Source organism: Eretmochelys imbricata, chromosome 4 (genome assembly GCF_965152235.1).
Source record: "Eretmochelys imbricata isolate rEreImb1 chromosome 4, rEreImb1.hap1, whole genome shotgun sequence".
Classification (NCBI taxonomy): Eukaryota; Metazoa; Chordata; order Testudines; family Cheloniidae; genus Eretmochelys; species Eretmochelys imbricata.
In genome coordinates this window covers 117,039,862-117,060,398 of record NC_135575.1, presented here as the reverse complement: position 1 = coordinate 117,060,398, position 20,537 = coordinate 117,039,862, and the positions used below count along the sequence as shown (strand labels likewise).

At 43.0% G+C, this 20,537-nt stretch overlaps 1 protein-coding gene across 2 annotated transcripts in view; it reads right to left on the bottom strand.

The window, feature by feature from the left end:
• Positions 1-18,458: 18,458 nt before the first annotated feature.
• Positions 18,459-20,537, bottom strand: part of RAB28 (RAB28, member RAS oncogene family) — an 87,270-nt gene continuing 85,191 nt past the window's right edge. For both annotated transcript variants that reach the window (XM_077815843.1, XM_077815846.1), the window contains one exon: positions 18,459-19,125. In XM_077815843.1, the coding sequence (XP_077671969.1) occupies positions 19,033-19,125 (93 nt within the window). In that variant the 3' untranslated portion in view covers positions 18,459-19,032. The remainder of the gene's footprint in view (positions 19,126-20,537) is intronic.

The following is a 20,537-nucleotide window of genomic DNA, read 5'->3' as shown; positions in this document are numbered from 1 at the left end:
AGCTGTCAGCCTCCACCCCAAACCCGGCTTTGCCTCCAGCATTTATAATGGTGTTAAATATATTAAAAAGTGTTTTTAATGTATGGGGGGGGGTCGCACTTAAAGGCTTGCTCTGTGAAAGGGGTCACCAGTACAAGAGTTTGAGAACCACTGATCTAAGTGCTACGCAAATCAGAATAGACTACTTCTGACCCAGGCCCAGGCAGGTAAGGAAGTGCTGTATTACAATCCTCCTTGCAGATGGGGTCCTGACACACAGACAAGGTTAGTGACTTGTTTAAAACAACACAGGAAGTCTGTGGCAGAGCTAGTAGCTGAAATCACCTCTCCTGAGTCCTAGTCTCCAAAAGACCAATTTTCCCCTCTCCTGACTCTAACACATTTACTCTGAACCTATCACAATAATACTTCACTCTTTATATTTGAAATACCGATCTGCCCAGTACAATTCTACATAATCTTTAAAACATGGGTATTACACCCTGATTTCAGATGGTTAGCAGTAGTAAGACTGGCTAGTACTTTCATTCGTTTTAAAAAAGAGAGTTAGAAAATCTATTTTCAGTGAACAGATACTTTGCACTTTACCGGTAGTTTGCCAAAGTCAGTCAAGCCACTCCATGTGTGGGGCTAATCAAAATGGCTATGGTTTTATAAGGTGAGAAGGGCCTGTGCAGAGACGCTGAGGGAAGGATCTGGACTCAAGTTTCATCAAAGCTGGAGGTGGGTCGGTTGCAGTGGTCTGGTTAAAACCCTGTTCTACTCATGAGCCAAGCTTTAATGGTAAACATTTACAAGGCTCTTGGCTCTGCTCCAGCTCTGGTAAAGGGGCCCCAGTGCTGGAAATCTTTCTACGAGAAATACAATGTACAATCCGCAAAACATAGCATCAGCACGTCAATTAATATTCAGTAACTCTCCTTTTACTTCCTGATTTCTTTGCAATTCAGTTCCCTGTGAGAGATCCAAACTTAGATGGCATCTAGTGGTTTTGTTTAAATCCAGCAAACACACTGGTGCTTCTAAGAGGTTGTTCCTAGCCCTCTGCAGACCACTGGGAGGTTAGTTTCTGTGTGTTGAATTTGACAGAGAGGAATTTGGGCTATGGTTAAAGCAGCTAGTGATTTGGGGGCTTCATTCAAGCTGAGGTTACCACAATCAAGCATATTTCTACCATTTCATAGGCATAAACATTTTGCCTGAACTTGCTCACTCATGGTGGAATATGGTTTATCTGTTACTTTTTATTTATTAGTCGTGTTAAATATTGTGATGCATCTTATGCTGGTTCCCAGTACCACTCGCCAGCAGATCCAAACTGTACATGGTAGTTAAATAACTTATTAAGACCAGCATCTGAAAGCATATTAAATCAGGTTTTGTTCTGTGCCACCAGCTCCCTCTCTAGAATTAAAATTCTTATCTATTGACACAATTTGGTCGCATACCTGCTATTCCAGCCCTATATATAGGATCCTACCAAATTCACAGGCCATTTTGGTAAATTCCACTGTCATAGGATTTTAAATATAATAAATTTAATGATTTCAGCTATTAAAATCTGAAATTTCATGGTAGTATAATTGTAGGGGTCCTGACCCAAAAAGGAGTTGTGGGGGGTCACCAGGTTTTTGTAGGGGGGAGTTGCAACTGCGACCCTTACTTCTGCTCTGCTGGTGGCGGCGCTGCCTTCAGAGCTGGGCAGCTGGAGAGCAGCACTGCTGGCCGGGAGCCCCGCTCTGAAGGCAGAGCCACCACCAGCAGCGGTGCAGAAGGAAGGATGGCCTGGTACGGTAGTGCTACCCTTACTTCTGCGCTGCTGCCTGCAGAGCTGGGCCCGCAGTCAGCGGCCACCACTCTCCGGTATTGCCACCCTTACTTCTGCACGGCTCTTAGTGGTGCGCTGCCTTCAGAGCTGGGCGCCCGGCCAACAGCCGCCGCTCTCCGGCCGCTTAGCTCTGAAGGCAGCACAGAAGTAAGGGTGGCATTACTGTGTCTCCCCTAAAATAACCTGGTGACCCCCCTGCAACTTCCTGTTGAGTAAGGACCCCCAATTTGAGAAATGCTGGTCTCCCCCATGAAATCTGTATAGTATAGGGTAAAAGCACACAAGAGACCAGATTTCACAGTCCGTGACATGTTTTTCATGCCTGTGAATTTGGTAGGGCCCTACCTATATAGATGAAACTGCTATGTGCATGATTTGAAAATGTGAACTGTAGTTTACTAAAGCTGTATATCCTGCATTGCAAGTTAAATGTTCACTGAATAATGGGTCTTCTGACAGGAAACAATGCCAGGGTTGCATGGGAATGATGTGTACCCTGGGCAGCGACTCTGTCCCCGCCCCTCATCCGTAAAGGGGTTTGGACCATTGAATCAATAGCCCATCCCCCAGTAGCTGATCCTGATCATTCATACCCAGCATGGTCAGATGGGGATTCTGTGGTGTGAAGGGCTATCCCAGGACCAGGGCTATGGTTTATTTCATGCACTGTGCAGATTCACAAACCTATCTGCATAATTAGCCAAACAAAACCTGTATTTTCATTTGGAAGTGTTGCCTTTTCTTTAGGGTGATGGTGTTGCTAAGGAGCTCAGTTGTTTGGGTTTTTTTTCTTTGGGGGGGGGGGTCCATAATATTCAATGTTTTGATGGAGCATAGCATTCCTCTTTGCAAATTGCTGCATTATGTTAAATATAATATACAATACTGTGTCTTTCTGGTTCATGTCAGAGTTAGCAACAAAAGCAGACTGCATGAGATTTATTATAATGAACTGCATGGGAGTTGTGCTTATTACCTATACAATTCTTGTCAGGAACGTTCCAACAGCTCCCTTTAAACTCATCCCACAAAAGGTCACGTTGTTCTTGTCTTGTGGACTTAGAAGTAAAATGGTTGATAAGAGCTGTTCATTTAAAGGAAAACTTCTGATTTTGGTAGGGGCAAGGGGATTGTATAAACCAGTTTCTTCTAACGATGATTTCTCCTGTTGCCTAGACTCCAATATTGAATTCACTTTATCAAGAACATATGGCTTCTCGCTTCCAGCTCTCTCATAGAACTGGCATAAACTGAGCACATTATTTTAAATAACTGATGTAAAAGTAGTGCAACTCCACTGACCACACTGGCATCACTTTAGATTTACACTGCTTTAATAAAGTAGAATTTTCACCATACAGTAGATAAATGAATGTAAAATTTTGTTAGTGATCAATAAAAACTGTTCAGTTACATAGAGCAAGGACTGCAGGTGGCTGAGGGTATGTCTACACTTCAAGTAGACAATCGCAACTGGCCCGTGACAGGTGACTCCAGCTCGCGGGGCTAGGGCTAAAGGGCTGTTTAATTGCAGTGTAGATGGTTGGACTAGGGCTGGAGCCTGGCCTCTAGGACGCTGAAGGGTGGGAGGGTCCCAGAGTTCGGGGAACAGCCCGTGTCCAAATGTCTACACCACAATTAAACAGCCCCTTATTCTGAGCCCTGCAAGCCCAAATCAGCTGTCATGGGCCAGCTGCATGGTTCTAATTGCAGTATAGACATATCCTGACGGGGCTGCGGCAGTCACTACCTTTCTGTTGCCCATTAACAAATGGACTGAAAGATAGGGATGCTGGCCCAACTTCTCTGCTCACCCCATGGAAGAGCTGGTTATGGCTCCCCGACTCTCTTGGAGGTGTTATACTTACCACAATCCTGGTGAAGTTTACAGCTATGTGTGGGGCTGCTCTAAACTCCTCTGTTTGGTAAAGGTCCTCCATGGACTAGCTGCCAGCTGAGGATTGCCAGAGTGCAGTATACTCTGGTCCGGTCACCTTCCTGTCCCTTATACCAGGGCTGTTGGAGGCTGGCTGTATGGAGATATGGGCCTTCATGGACCCTGAATAGCGCAGAGAATATGACCTGTCTTCACAAGCAAATATGGCAATTTTATACCTGGACACACAGGTGCTGAAACTATGGGTGCAGGGGAGTGCTGCAGCACCCCCTGACTAGAAGTGGTTTCGATTATATACCGAGTTTACAGTTTGGTTCAATGGCTCTCATCACCCCCACTATAAAAATTGTTCCAGCACCACTGCCTGGCCAAAAGGTCATTCGAATGACACTGGGACAGAATTTGCTCTCAGTTACAGCCGTATAAAACAAAGTTATTGCTCTGCAGTCAATTGAGTTTCTCCAGAGTTACAACTGTGTGAGTTCAGAATGTGGCTCATTACTGGAGTATCCCCTGCTGCACTTCAGTGTCAGTTCTGGGTATAATCCCAACCCCTAATATGGGCCTGGTTCATTTCCTCCTGGCTCAGAGATGAGAAAGCTACCTAACTGGTCTCTATTCTGATAATTGTATTGAGACAGATCTAAATTTGACCTTCCCAAGGTGGGGGTAGAAACCAAAGAGTTTTAAAATAGGAGAATTATTAGAAACTACACTGAGAAAAACAATCTGAGCAACATCCTAGTGTTCTTTAAAATGGATTTAAAATGGTAAATGCTACACAGTCAAATTGTTGACTTTCAATTTCAGAAAGTCTGAACTGCCTGATATGACCTGTTTTGTATCTATGAATTTGTGGGTGGCAAAGCTAGGAAAGAGGTCAAGCCAAAAGGCTTCCATTTTCCTTCCTTACGTCAGTGAGTGATTCTGAGGGGATGTGCTTAGCTTTTCACTAGTTTATGCTGGATTGTGAGCTCACTCATGGTTATAAATGGGTTGTCTGTACAATTGTTACCGATTACATGCGAATTGCTGCTAAATGGCACAGGCAACCCATTTGTGCCAAACGTTGGTTTACACTTTGCTCTCTTTCCAAGACAGTGGGGAGATAAAAAAGCTATTGGATTGATGAGTGGGATGTCAACATTTCTCTAAAGTTTCCATTAAGCAGTTAAACATTGCCTCACCGTTCTTTAACAAACACTGGAATATATCCAGAAATCACACTTCGTTTTTTCCTAGATGGCGATCAAATACCTCCCCAAATCCCAGCAAGATGAACCAGTTCTTGTTTATCCTCCATGTCAGGGCTCTGATCCAGACAATACAAATGAGATTTTGATATGTTTTGCTCTATCAGTCTGGTATTCAGTTCTTAACCAACTTGGAATATACCAACTAGCTCCACACATTCCTCTCTGTGTTTCTGCTTCATTAAGGATCTGAACAACATTTGTTCCAAAAGGAGTGATCCCCACCCAGATAATAAGCAAACTTTATGACCATACAGGTGAAGCTGAAGTGTACTTCACTATTAGCAATTTCTCTATTATTCAGGATTAGATTAAGCTACGAGGGGGGAAAGCATTTCCCATTTATCAATCCATCTTTTGACTTTTTTTTTTTTTTTTTAACTGTGGGTGTGGTTTTAAGTTCTGCCTAAGTCATGGGAAGCAATTTTAAGATACAGCACTAAGGCCTAAATCTTCAAAGGCATTTAGGTGCCTAGCTCCCATGGAAATCAATAAGGCTTCAAGTGCCTAAATACCTTTGAGGATCTGGGCCTAAGTTTCTAAGTGAAATCCTAGCTTCACTAAAGTCAATGGCAAAGCTCCCATTGATTTCAATGGGGCCAAGATTTCTGAGTCAGCAAAGCATGCGAACATGTGCTTAACATTTCACAGGTAAGTCTTATGGACTTTGACAGAATTTAAACATAAACATGTTCAGGACTTTGAGTAAAAGTTCTTTGCTGAACAGGGATGGACTAAAATACTCACACCTTTCCAATCCAATGCAATGTTTGCTTTTCAGAGCTAGTTGTGAGTCTTTAAAATTTGCTTCATTGTTTCTGTTTACTTTGCTCTTGGAAGCTTGCTAGAACTCAAAAGAAGATTAAATATGTGGGCCATGATCCTGTAAACTACTCCACATGGTTGGACCTCAGCCATGGACCACAATAAAGTTCTCTGCAGACAGAAGGATTTGCCTACCTGGAGCAGTTCACAGCATCAAGGTTTTATGGCACAAATGTGCTACAGTCAGTTTTCACACACACAGATAGTTTCCATTATTGATTGGAATCACAGGGAAAATAGGAAAGAGAAAAAAATCAGGTGGGCTATGACTGGTAAAAACCTGAAGGTAAAGATCTCTGCATCGAGATATTGTAGATTTGAGAGCAAAATGTAGCTTATTTTAAAAAGAAAAAAACATTTTCTCTAATAAATGTATAATTACTAAGAATATTTTTTAAAGGGGGACTTAAAATATTTGCTATTGATATGTTTATAAAAACAGTTATTTGTCTTTGGGGGGGGAGGAGGAGTTTTAAAAGTAAAATTAAAAAAAAATCTGGATTCCTAGCTATTTCCTCCAGAATTCAGTGCTCTAAATGTGGTATCTGAGCAAACACCAGCTCTTGACCTCAACTCTATATTCTTCTCAGAGGTTTGTGCACCAGGATAGGGGACTCTGTGTAGTGGTTAAATACAAAACAAACCTGAATTGGTACCTTCTTAGCTTTGGTTCTGGCAGGCCTCTGAAATGAGATTGCTTTCAGTCAATTGGTTATTTCAGCACTTGACATCACCCCCACACAAAACAAGGCAGGCGGCCAATTAGCTAGCTGGAAACCTTCCAGTTTAAAAATTCACTCGGTGCCAAAATGAACGAAGATGAAGTGGGGTAGAAAAATAAGTTTAAATTGGCTGAACAGTCTGCTCTCTATGGGAAGCTGAAAATAGAAAGCAGCCCATGGAACTCAGGAGCTTCACTATCTTTTATCTGGGGAAGATCAAACTTCCAAATTTGCAAGTTAAACTGGGATACCCAAGGTATGTGGGAAAGTGGTTACAAAAAGGGTTTTATATACATCCCATGTATTGTACAAACAAAACCTAACTACACTAAATTCTAATCGCATTCTATTCATAGTAGCCAAAGCCAGAGTAAAAGCCTTGCTTCCTAGAGGTAAATAGCTAGGCTGGTGTTTTAATCTCCTCCTAGTTATCTGATTTCTCTCTTACAAACATGGGAAAACTTTAGATTTGTTTCTTTAGCAACATTCCAAGTTTTGATACTTTAACCATCTGATCATTTGTTGTGTTTCACACAATATAGATAGCACCACAGCTGACTTGTTCAAGCGACATAAGGGTTGCTGGACTGAGGCCATTCTGAATGCAAGAATAGCACTAGAAAATAATCCCTCTTGTTGGGAAATGATGCTACTACAAATCTGAAAAAACAGAAAATATCTAATCATAGCAACTGTAAACAATTTGCATATAATCTGCATATAATTTGTATTACAACTTCAGTACACAAACCTAGCATTTACAAGTTTATCATAGAAATTCATAAAATATTATGAGACAATGAAGGTAAGCATTTTAAATATGAAGTACTCTAGCTGAAAAGTCCTATTAATTAGTAAAAAGGGGTCATTATCTTAAGGCACAGCAATTTTATCTTATGTTGATGCCAAAACAAACAATGATGTACAATTCTGGCTACATATCTTGAGATTTTTGGTTTATTGGCTTTGTTCCATTCACATCAACTTACCATTATAAGGGATAATGCATCTCTCATTTGTCTTCTTTCCAATTCCAACACAGAATTTATTCTGGCAGAACAGGGAGATGGGAGTTAAGGTTTTTATGTTTATTTTTTAAATGCACACATAAATTTGCCATACTGGATCAGACCAGGGGTCCATCCTCTTCCTTGTCATGTTTCTGACAGTGGCCAATAAAAGTGGCTCGTCACAGAGAAACATACTTTTTCCCCCCCATTACAGCTAATTTAGACTCCAGCAATCTGTATGAGTAGCTCAAATTAATTTTTTCAGTGCATTATCTTGCATTTGTTGAGACTGAATTTCATGTGCCATTGTGCTGCCCAAACACCTAGCTTTGTTAAGTCCCTCTGAAGTTCCTCGCAATCTTCCTTCTTCTTGCCAGACTGGAGCCAATGAAAACAAAGTACTCAGTACCTTAACAGATCAAACCTTAAGCCCAGCATCAGTGGTTAACTGTATTTTAGAGTACAGGAAATTATATGTTCCCCGCTAATTGGTACAGTCCCAATACGTTGTGCTGTTTAACTTGCTATATAAAAAGTTAATATATGATATAAATTTGACAAAGTTTATACAATCTCTTTAATACAAAAAAATCCAACATTCTGGACATAATTTTTAACATTAAACTACAAAGGTGTGTGAGGTGTGTCCAATTCTCTCTCACTTAAGGCTTGACCCCATTGTTCAGTTAAATCAGCAACAAAACTCCCATTGATTACAATGGGGCAAGATCAGGCCTATAAAGAGTTTATAAAGAAAAATCTGCTTTCCATTAATTTATACTTGACACGGTTATTAATAAAAAGAATGCTGACTAAACAGAGCCAACATAAGATTGTCAAATCCTTAGTAAGTGATAAAAATGAATACAGGACTGAATTGCTGAGGAAGATAATGGAGCAAAACCTGGTGAACTTGTTCACATTTAGACAGTCCAAATTAATTTTGGGGGGCTTGATCCAACACTCATTGAAGTCAAGAGAAAGATTTCCATTTCCTACAATTATCACTAATTAAGGTCCTCAGGGATAGATTTTTAGAAGTATTTAGGCACTGAGTGGGATTTCCAAAAGCACCTTCAAAAAAGCAAATTCACTAAAATTAATTCTTTTAAAGACCTTGTGATTTCCTTAAACATTATTAACATACATTAAGATACTTCACTTTAAAAGCTCATGTTTTTATAACTTTTTCTGACTGTCAAAGAACAGTATATTTAGAAAGAAGATTATGAAATCATCAAGCATGATGGAACTCATAAAAAATGGTTATTAACCTTTCTGTAACTGTCCTTTGAGATGCATTGCACATGTCCATTCCATATTAGGTGTGCGCACGCCATGTGCACAGTTGCTGGAAATTTTTTCCCTCAGCGGTATCCATTTGGTCAGCTTTAGCACCCTCTGGTGCCATGCGCTCATGTGCCAGTATAAGGTGTTCAGCCAACTCCGCACCATCTCAGTTCCTTCTTGCCGGCCAACTTTGACAGAGGGGTCGGAGGGTGGGTCGTGGAATGGACATATGCAACACATCTTGAAGTACAACAGTTACAAAAAGTTTAGTAACCTTTTTTTCTTCTTCGAGTGCTTGCACATGTCCCTTCCATATTAGGTGTCTCCCAGGCAGTACCACCGGAGCTTGAATCAGAGTTCATGGACATGCTGACTGCAACACAGCTCGACCAAACCTGGAGTTATCTTTAGCTTGCTGTGTGATGATGTAGTGGGATGAAAATGTACATACTGATGACCAAGACACTGCTCTGCAGATGTACTGGATTGGGATCTGGGCCAGGAATGTGCTGAGGAAGCTTTCACCCTCGTTAAATGGTCTATCACTATAGCCGGTGACGGGACCCCTGCCTGTTCATAGCATGTGTGGATGCACTATGTGATCCAGGATGAAATCCTCTGATCTGAATTAGGAAGGCCCCTCAATCTCTCTGCTACCGCCACAAAGAGCTGCTTGAATCTACGGAACAGTCTTGTCCTCTCAATATAGAAAGCTAGGATGCTTCTAACGTCCAGTGTGTGGAAACATTGCTCCTCCCTGCTTGCGTGTGGTTTTGGGGAGGAAACTGGCAGGAAAATAGACTGATTACTGTGAAATTGCTAAACCACTTTTGGGAGGAATGCGGGGTGAAGCTGTACCTTGTCCTTAAAGAAGACCGTGTATGGGGATTCTGACGTAAGTGCCCTGATCTCTGAGACCCTTCTGGCTGAAGTGATAGCCACTAGAACGGCCACCTTCCAGGAAAGGTATGACAAGAAGCATGTGGCCAGTGGCTCAAATGGGGGGGCCTGTGAGTTTTGACAAGACCAGGTTTAAAGTCCCATGAGGGAATGGGCTCCCAAATCTGTGGGTATAATCTTTCTAGGCCCTTGAGAAAACAAAAATGGTCATCTCATGCAAGAAAATTGATCAGTTATCCATTGGGAATGCCAAAATCACTGCCAGGTGGACTTTAACAACTGAAATTGCCAGACCTTGCTGTTTCAGATGTAGCAAATACTCCAAAATGGTCTGTAGAGATGACCAGATGGATGAGAGGCTTTGCTGGGAAGACCAAATGGAAAAACGCTTACTCTTGGCAAGGTATGTAGCTCTGGTAGAGGGCTTCCTACAACCTAGCAGAACCTGGTGAACTTGCAGGACATTCAGGTCAACTCCTCAGGATTGGAGTTTCCAAGCTGACAGATGAGATTGGGGTGGAGCATTTGACTATGGTCCTGCGATATCAGGTTGGAATGAGAGGGAGTGGCATCAGAGTTGCTACCGAAAGGCCTAGCAGCATAGCAAACCAGTGCTGGCAGGATCAGGCTGGGGCTATGGGAATGACTCCTGCTCTCTCCCACTTGATCTTCAGCGGGACCTTTTGCACGAGAGGAATGGCAGGGGAAGGCATAGAACAGGTGCCTCGCCCAAGGGATTAGGAAAGCATCTGTGAGTGAGCCCGGACTGTGGCCTTGCAGGGAGCATAATTGGTGACATTTCCTGCTCTGCCTGGTCACAAACAGATCTACCTGGGAAGTCCCCCACCGTTGGAAAACTACCCTTGTTACGTCGGAGCAAAGGGACCACCAGTGCTGACTGGAGAAATACCTACTGAGGTGATTTGCCAGCTTGTTCTGGGCTTCTGGAAGGTGAGAGGCTCAAGATGGATCAATTGCGTTATGCAGAATTCCCACAGGTGGATAGTTTCTTGGCACAGGGGGAAAGAGCAAGCCCCTCCCTGCCTGTTGAAGTAAAACATGGCTGCCATATTGTCCATGAGCACTAGCACGTTCTTGTTCACAATAGGGGGTAAACACACCTGACAGGCCAGGTGGACCGCTCTTAGCTCCCTGACATTTATATGTAGGGAGAGCTCCCCTGGGGAACCACAGGCCTTGCATCCTGAGGTGCCCAAGGTGAGCCCTCCATCCTAGATCTGACTCATCTGAAACAAGGGACAAAGGCTGTGGCCTGGTGAAGGGGAGGCCTGAGCAGACCAAACAGAGGGCTCCGCCATAAGTCAAGGAAGGCAAAGACCAAGGGCAGGAACTACAAGCACCAAGTCCAGGTGATAATAGCTCAAGTGAGTACACCGAGGCCAGCCAACCCTGAAGTGGTCTGAGGTGTAGCCTCACATGCTGCAGTACGTAACTGCACATGGTCATGTGGCCTTACAGTCTGAGGCAGAAATGAGCTGTCATGATTGGATGGGCCTTGACTTGCACTATCAATGACCGCATTGTCTGGAAACTGACTTCTGGGAGGAAAGCTCTGGCCTGGGAAGAAACAAGCACCGCTCCGACAAACTCTATTCTCTACATGGGAATGCAGGTAGACTTCTGCTCATTTGTAAGCAGGCCCAGTGCCTGAAAGGTCAACTGTATGAGGTGGATACTGGTGTCCACTTGGGCCTGGGACCAGTCCTTGACCTGCCAATCATCAAGGTATGGCTAGACTTGTACCCCTCTTCTTCTGAGGAAGGCTGCCACTCCCACCGTGCATTTCGTGAGAACCCTTCGGGCCGCTGAAAGGCCAAATGGGAGAACCATGAATTGGTGGTGAGTCTGGCTTACAATGAACCTGAGGAACCTCCTGTGGCCTTGGAAAACTGAGACATGGAAATAAGTGTCTCTCAAGTGAGGGTGGCTTGCCAGTCCCCCAGGTCCAGGGAGGGGATGATGGAGGCCAGGGAGCCCATGTGGAACTTCAGCTTTTTGAGGTAGCTGTTGAGACAGCGCAGGTCTAAAATGGGCAGACCCCACCTTCCCTTGGCCTTTGGCATTAGGAAATATTGGAAGTAAAACCCCTTCCCTCCTAAGTCTCAGGAACCCCCTCCATGGCTCCCACTTGGAGGAGGGCTTGCACCTCCTGGACCAGAAATTACTCATGAGAAGGGTCCTTGAAGAGGGATGGGAAGAGGGAGGGTGTGTGTGTGTGTGGTTGAGTGGAAATAAACTGGAGCATATAACCCCTTTCCACAGTGTTCAGCACCCAGTGGTCCATGGTGATAAGAGACCATGCCGAGCTGAAGTGGGATAGGCGGTCCAAAAACAAAAGGGGGGACAGGATCAGGTGACATGGGAACTGGTAAAATGCCCAAGGACATCCCATCGAAAGTTCTGTTTGGCTGCCCCCGGGTATCTGAGTGGGCCAGGCTGGGATGTTGAGGCAGACGAGGGCAGTTGGCTGTGTCTAAACCCTCTGCTTAGTTTCTTTAGCAGGTCCTGAGGGGGCGGTGGAGCTGAGAAATGGGTGGAGTGCTGAGGCCTGAAGTGCTTCCTCAAAGGTGCCAGGGCATAGAGACCCAGAGACTTGAGGGTGGCTCTGAAGTCTTTCAGGATATGGAGCTTTGAATCCGCTTGCTCTGGAGAAGGGTGAAGCGCCTTCAAATGGAATGTCCTGGATGGACTGCTGGACTTCCGTTGGCAGTCCCAAGGACTGGAGCTAAAAGCACCAGCGTTTGATCAGAAGCCATGGATCTGGCCACTGAGCCTTCAGCATCCAGGGCGGCCTGAAGGGAAGCCCTGGCTGCAGACTTCCCTTCGTCCACCAGAGTGGAGAACTCCTGCCTGGACTCCTGAGAAAGTAAGTCCTTGAATTTCAACATCCATTCCCAGACATTGAAGTCATACCTCCTCATCAATGCCTGCTGCTTGGAGATGTGGAGCTGTAGACCCCCTGTAGAATAAACCTTTCTATCAAAAAGATCTAGTCTCAGTGTCTTTCACCTTGGGGGTCACTCCTTGATGCCCTTGCCTGTCCCTCATTGGCCACCGAGACCACCAGGGACCCCAGAGGAGGGTATAAGTACTTGTACTACCATCCTTGAGCGGGAACAAAGTACCCACAGGGCTTTAACCGGTCCCACGATGGCCTAATTGAGATGGAGAGCCACCTTTGACAGGGCCACTGTGGTCAAAATATCAGCCAGATTATGGGAGGACTCTGACTACCTCCACTTCCAGCCTGAGGTTCGAGGCCACTCTTTTCAACAGCTCCTGATGAGCTCTGAAGTCATTGTAGGGAGGTGATGTGCATGCCCCTGACACTACCTCATCCAGGGAGGAGAAAGATGCCTGCATCAGCAAGAGGTCCTCCTCTTCCCCTTCTGCACTGACTGGATTCCCGCAGGTCTAGGTCCTGAGCGTCTGTACTGGGCTCAGTACCAGATTCCAGGTCAGGTGATTGTCAAAGGGATGGAGGTGCTCTCCTTTCTGAGGCCACTGAATATGAGCACCTGGAAGGGGGCCCTTGCATTGGGGAAAAACCTTATGGGTTCCAAAATGGCCACTGCATCTGCACAGGCCAATGCCCACTGTGCCAAGCATTCAGGACTACCCTGCATCCGGATCCAAAACCAAATAGGGCTGACCAGGGTGGGAGGGTACTGGCAATGGTTTCTCGGTTGGGGATACAACTCCAGTTCCAAGTCCAACAATGAGCCTTCCTCTGGGGACCATGAAGGAGCAGTACCCGTCACTGCTGGGGAAAAGTGCCAAGGTGGGAAGACCTGCATCAAGGCCAGCAGGGCCAGCTTCCCTCTAGACAGTACTGAGGGGTCGGTACTGAACAGGAGCTTGGGGCAACATTCTCCCTTCTGGTCATCGGCATGGACGACGCCGACTCTTGTACTGCTGGTGACAGTGGTACTAAAAGCGCCAGCAACTCCCTAACCACAACAAATGCCTTAGAGATAGATGGTACCGCGATCCAACTGGTGCAGCATTGTCCCTCTGGTGCCAATGGCTGGTCCAGGACCGGACTCAATGGAGCATGTACAGGTTGGAGTCAATGGTACTGCCCTCGGACCAGGGGCAGAGGAGTAGCCAGACTCAGGTCACACACCACTGTGCTCCCCGTGCTTGGCTTTCTTTAGAGTTGGGAATGCCCCCTCTCAGCCAGCTGTTTCTTATGTTTCTTTTCCTTGGCACCGGTGAAGGGGAACAGTGCTGAGAGACTCTCACGGCAGGAGGAACACTCCACACCAATGCCGAGTACCCAGTGCCAAGTCCAACTGGCTCGGCACCATCAGGAGAGATTTCAACCTTGCCTCCAGGTCCTTCTTAGTACGGGACTTGAAGTCCCGGTATACCTGGCAGCAATCTCTGATATAAGTCTCTCCCAGGTACTTCAGATAAATGGAGTGTGGGTTGCTCACAGGCATAGGCTTGCCACAAGAGGCACAAAGATTGAGACCCAGACACCGACGCATGCCCCAGCACCAGCACTGGACAAAAACTCCACTAACCACAGTGAAAAATGCCAACTAACTATGTATAACAAATTGACAACAGTCCAAACAAGAAATAAAGAACTGGAATGAAAGAAACAAAGGGAAAAATAGTAAACTAAGACCACTGAGAAGAGTTTGCCAAAGCAGGAGGAGCAGTTCCAGCGACCATCACAGGCAGTAAGGAGGAACTAAGAGGGTACAGGTTCAGCCAAACCACTTATATCGGCGCATGGGCGTGTGGCACCAGAGGGCGCTAGAGCTGAAACGGCATTTCCACTGAGGGGAGAAATGTTCGGTGACTGTGCACATGGCGCATGCATACTTAACATGGAATGGACATGTCCAAGCACTTGAAGATCAGATGATCATGAGAAACAAGGTATTAACAGTATGTTCGTGAAAAGGGCGGAATTGGCCCCAACAAAACTTTATTACAAAACAAAAAAAGCTGTAAATTTTAAATTACTCACGTATTTTTAAAAGAAACACTGGCTTTTTGAATATAAAACAGATAGACATGTAAGTTTACTGATTTCTCTGACATCATGAGAGGCTGATTTAAATAGAACAATGAGCAGACCTCTTTAGCGATCAAGCTACAGAGCTATTATCAAAATAATCAGTTAACAACAGAGGACCCTATCCTGTGCCAAGTTCTGGGCAGACAGATCCCAGCACCAGCATAGAGCATGTTTTTTCCCCTTCGTCAAGCTCTGATTAGGGATATGCTGCTATTCAGGAAAGCACATGCTAAACTACCACTGATGTCAGTGGAAGATATTTATGTACTTTTGTATTTTTCTGAATTGGGGCCTTGGTTTAGAAAGAAGGCCCAGGGATCCATCACTTACCCTGAACTGCATGGAAGTCATGTCATGCTGAATGACAGTAAATGATACGCACTTGCATGCAGACACCTACGATGCAATCAATAACCATCTGCTTCTCCCACCACATAACCTCTGCTAAACAATTTGTTTCTATATATCCCCACAGACTCCAGATATCCTTTGACTTCTATATAGCACAGCATCCACCTCTGATTCCCCTCTGTGTGTCCTTTAATTCTCAAGAATTATCTCTGGCCTCTCTGCTCAGGCTTGTGGAACCCAGGCTATAAAGATCCCAAATGCACCCCAGAATCTTTAACACCAGCTGCTGTAGTACTTCAAAAGAGGTTACAGCTAAGGATTTAGGACTGCAGCTGGAATCTGAAGGCTCAGGGTGGGGCCCCAGGGGCTGAGTGAAAAGAGCAAAGCTCATTTGTAAGGATTAAAAAGTAGACAGGTAATGGAGCTAGATGGGGTTGCTAGGCTGGACAGAGGTAGGAGAATGTGGGAGTCAATACAGACAAATATGAGGAGGTTAAGAGGAGCAACATAAGGAAGGAAAGGGGACATGGAAAAACACAAGAGATGCACAGGGTAAGTAAATAATATACATGGACCCTAAGATGCATAAATAAGCACATTTTAGAAATATAAAAAAAGGATGTATGGAGAAAATAAAGACTAAAAAATATAAATGGAAGAGAAAACAGAATGAAGGAGAAAAAGATCAACAGGAAGAAAGTACAAAAAAAGAGGAGAGGGGCAGAAAGGAGGACTAAGAGACCCACAGAAAAATGCAGAACACAAGATTACTATGGGAGAGCAGCTGTATCCAGCAGCAAAAGAACTTGTTCTATGAAAACACTAATGCTATGGTAAATGATGAAACAGATTTTTTCTAAATGTAAAAACTAAAGCATTTGGGTTTTTAATTAATAACTAACTTCTACATCCCTGGGCCAGGGAAGCTAATGATCCAACAAGTGCACCAAATTCGGTGATGAATCCTGGTCATGTGCCACCTGAGGCACGTTGCACATATGCTAAGAAGTAACTTGAACACAACTGGCAATGTCCCTTTCACTGGTGAAAAGGGCCGGTAAAGGTTTGCTTTGTTATTTTAATTGTTTGGCAGCAGGGCATGAGGGACAGGACAGAGAGAAAGAAAGGGAAAAGAGGAACAAGTGAGGAGAGGATTTTTTCCAGGTGCAGCAGTTAGAAGGGTTAATTTTTATTTTTGATCTAATTTATACAGAAGGGAGCAAGAATACTAAGAGTTATGCAAAGTGTATTACATAAAATTTGGAGGAAGGGGGAAGAAGAATTAACATTTATATATGTTTGCTAGTTAAATGCCATAAAATGGCTAGACATTTCTTTGTATTTATATGAGCAACTGGAGGTGAATTCAGTGTGGCCAGAAATTCACCCTTGTGCCCCTAACTAGACAAGAAAGGCCCAGTTTGGAGGTCATAATTGCTATTACAAGCCATGAAAATATTAAATGTATAGAAAAATAATCACCCTTTTATGACAAATCCAACTAAGTCAATAGGTGGCTGTACCAACTTCAGTGTCTTGTAAGGCCTAGTGCAGAAAAGTAGGAACTTACCCTCAGCATCCCATTAGATTTATAAGTACAGGGGGAGAAAAAGATTACTTACCACCAGAAACTGTAGTTCTCTGAGTGTGTTGCCCCTGCGTATTAACAATCCCCATCCACCCTCACATCTTCCTGGGAGTTCTAAGAACTCAAATTTAGTACAAGGGACTGAGCCAGTTGTGGCCACACAGCCCTTTTAATAAATGTGACTAATGAATAATTGTTATTGCAACTGAGGAGGGTCATAGCACACCCATTGTCCATTGGGGTTTCAAAACTTTCCAGAAAGCTTTGAAACCATTCAGAGAGGGGCATCCCAAAGGTGGGAATATGAGGAAGCCACTTTGAAATATTAATCCCACTTTACAGATAGGAAACAGCAGCACAAAATGATACATTAATTCAACAAACAAAACATCAAAAACTTGTCCAAATCCACACAGAATGTTTGTGGTAGACTGAATTAAACCCAGATCTCCTGGTTCCCAGTCTTGTGCTTCAGCCATATGCCCATTCTCCATCCTTCCTTAATTGAGCAGCAAGTGATATGGAAACCCAGCAGTTAAGGGGTTAATAACTAGATAGACCATGATTTAAAACAAACCTAATATTTTTGTAAAAGAGGATAATTCAACAAAAGCTCCTTTCAGCATCCACATCATACTACGATGGTACAACCTCAAATGTACATTTGTTGGGGGAAACAGGACTGAGCTTCCCAACCTGCCCCTCTCCAGCCCAGAAAACAAACAATCTCTATTCATTTTGACCCGAAATAGAGCGTGCTTATGCTGAAAATCTGCCTGTTTGGTTGTGTACTCTTTAAGGCGGGGACTGGCCTCAGCTTGTTCCTGTGAAGTGCCTAGCACACTTGTGAGCACTCAGAAATAATAAATCACAGCCCTTTTTAGTTTTCTACCATCCAGTTAAAACTACCATTCACACTGCATATTGATCAGTTTCAAAATAATACAGTGAGCCCCCCCAAAAAAGCCAAAACAACAGACACACCAGACACCACATTCATACCATTTGTAACTCTCTTTTGGAATCTCGTCTTTCACACACTGGTTGCAAAGCACTGGGATTGTCCACTCCCATTACTTGCCTCATTTCCTCTCCAATTACCTGCCCACCTCCTCTCTCATCATGTTCTCCCTGTGACAGTAAACAGGATTTCTACTGGCTTTTCCCACCTTTAGAAGGCTAAGAAAGACTCCTCTCTGCTGAAACCAAGCAGTCTGTCTTAAATCTCACCTCCTTCTTGGGCTTCCCATTCAGATGTGCCCCAGAGTACACTATGTTGGAAAGAGACTCTCCAGAAATAAGTAATATTCAGTGGAGCAGAGAAGAAATTTGTTGGTCACAGAGAGGATAAGACTGAGTGACTTAACTTTTTATTTGTGGCTTTTACTCTGAACTGTATTGGCAAGAATTGCTGTTGAGATTGGGTCATAGGGAAAGAAACAAGTGCCAGGCCAAACCCAATCCAGCCCATCCTGCCAAGGTGCATAACATCCCTGGGGGGTTATGAACGAACTAAAAATGACTGATCCTAATTGATTCATCAACAGTTTCTAATGCGTGCTGAATACATCGCTCATCATAAACAGACAAAACTGCTGACTGAGGTTCATCCAAATTCATGAACACATACATGCACTGCATCAAACAAAAAAAAGGACATTGATATGGTACACTAATGTTCATTACTGGCATCTTGCAAGTAGCAATGGGGACAATTTGGGTCCTTTCAAAAAAAAAATTATGTTCTTATTGTAGCTTTATTTCAAGGACTGTTCCTCATTAGATACAGTTTATACATTTTTGCACTATATAACAATGGAGTATCCTCCAAATTTTTCCTACAGAAAATATATTACTGGTTCAAATGATAATATGACAATAGCTTCTCCAAGTTACATTTTGCTGAGTGTCAGTTTAGATCACAGGAAAAAAAAGACAAAATGCCTTGGCAAAATACCTTACAGCAGTAATGCTTTTAAAACTATTTTGAATACAGGAATTCTAATCCAATTTTACCTCAACATCAGTCAGAAAGATAGTAGGGCATATGTATACACAGTTACACTGCTTTATGGGAATATAATTCAGAAAAATATATATCTTAATTTTTCAAAGTGTGTGGTCCACTGTTTGAATCTAGGCCAATAAAACAAGATGCCTGCTGCTTTTCAACACACAATGGCGTAGCAAGTTTTCGAAACCTCTAACTGCACTACAGTGATGGTCACTGTTCAAACAAAGTTCCTGGCAACCTCTAGGCCTGTTCAAGGGAAGAAAGGCTGCCAACGGTATCAATACAAAGAAAAATATGTTCACTGAATTGCACACATTGAGCTTCTAGGAGGGTTAACAGTTCTTGCCACAGGCTCTTGACTGTAGTTTACAATATCTGCCTTCACCACCCTCTGTCATAAAAGAAAACACAGCGATTATCAAGATATCAGAAGCAGACATTGTTCAAAGTGCTACTAAAAACATTTAATACGGCAATTATTTTAATGAACCCTAGAACACAGATGTGTTACTATGAAATATGTTTGTGCTAATAAAGAATCAGTATGAACAGACATACACTGTAGTATTCTTTTTCTGGAAATTATGCGGTAAGACTTGTCTAGGTGTTCATTCTCATTCTAAATATTGATTCTTGGCACTAGATGGAAAAAGAGTGCCTTGGTTACTAAGTTTTCATGACAATTTTGTAAGGCTGATGTACGTATTAACATAACTCACTTTAAAATCATTAAACAGTATTTTCTTTAATGAGACAAGCTTTTTGTATTAAGTGTTGATGGTGGATAATAAAACAGTATCTGTTTAATAAGAATACTGTACGTGGTATTTTTAATAACAGTCTATTGTTTAACTGGAAATTTGGTATATATTGTTAGAATGAAATGGAATTTTTCACTCTTTCTGCCCGCATAGGAAATTAAAAACCAAAACAAGATTCTGAGTTAACAAAATGACATTTCAGCAAAGTTGTAATAGGCAGAAAATTTAAGGAGCAAAACAAATATAAAAGCTAGGTATCTCCCATATTATGTACTCCACACATCTATTAGTGAATCTATTCATTAAGAACTTAATAAACTTTTGATGGGGGTTCTTTGGTGCATTCTGTATGTTGTGCAACCCTTGTACTTTACAAAGAATTTCTTGCAGCTCTCATTCTGTATTTGTACATTAAAGATTCAAACCACAAGAGCATTTTATCCAAGATTATATCTGTACAAAATCAGTTTCAGTCTGCTATCAACATGTTTGCCATTAGTAATAACTTCTACCAAACCACTAATGAACTACCTAAAACTTTAACTTTTGAACTTCATCCCATTTTAACTGGCCCATAAGATACATTTTTGGATTACTATTGGTGACATGTAACCAGTTAGGACATAAACATGAAATCAGTGTACCCAGTTTTCAAATCTGGACAACAAATCTAGAGGACCCAATTCCACGTGTAGTGCTCAAATAAGGAATCTGGTGTCCATTTTGAATTGCTGTGCGTCAAATTGAGTACGCAGCTTTGAAAATTGTCCCAAAAATATTAATACATGATATTATTACAGAGCTGCGAGGAATTAATCAGTATTTGAAATTTAATTTAATCTGTGTAAATGTTGTGAAGAGATATACAACATTGCTTCACTATTAATAGATATACAGCACAGAACATTTCAGAATGGTATTCGTTGTCATACTTACTACTTCATGGAAAAGCAAAGTAATAAAAACAACATTGATTTTTACCATGATACCTGAACTATTGCACTGAACAGATTTTACTCTGACAGTTGGCAGTGCTGTAGTG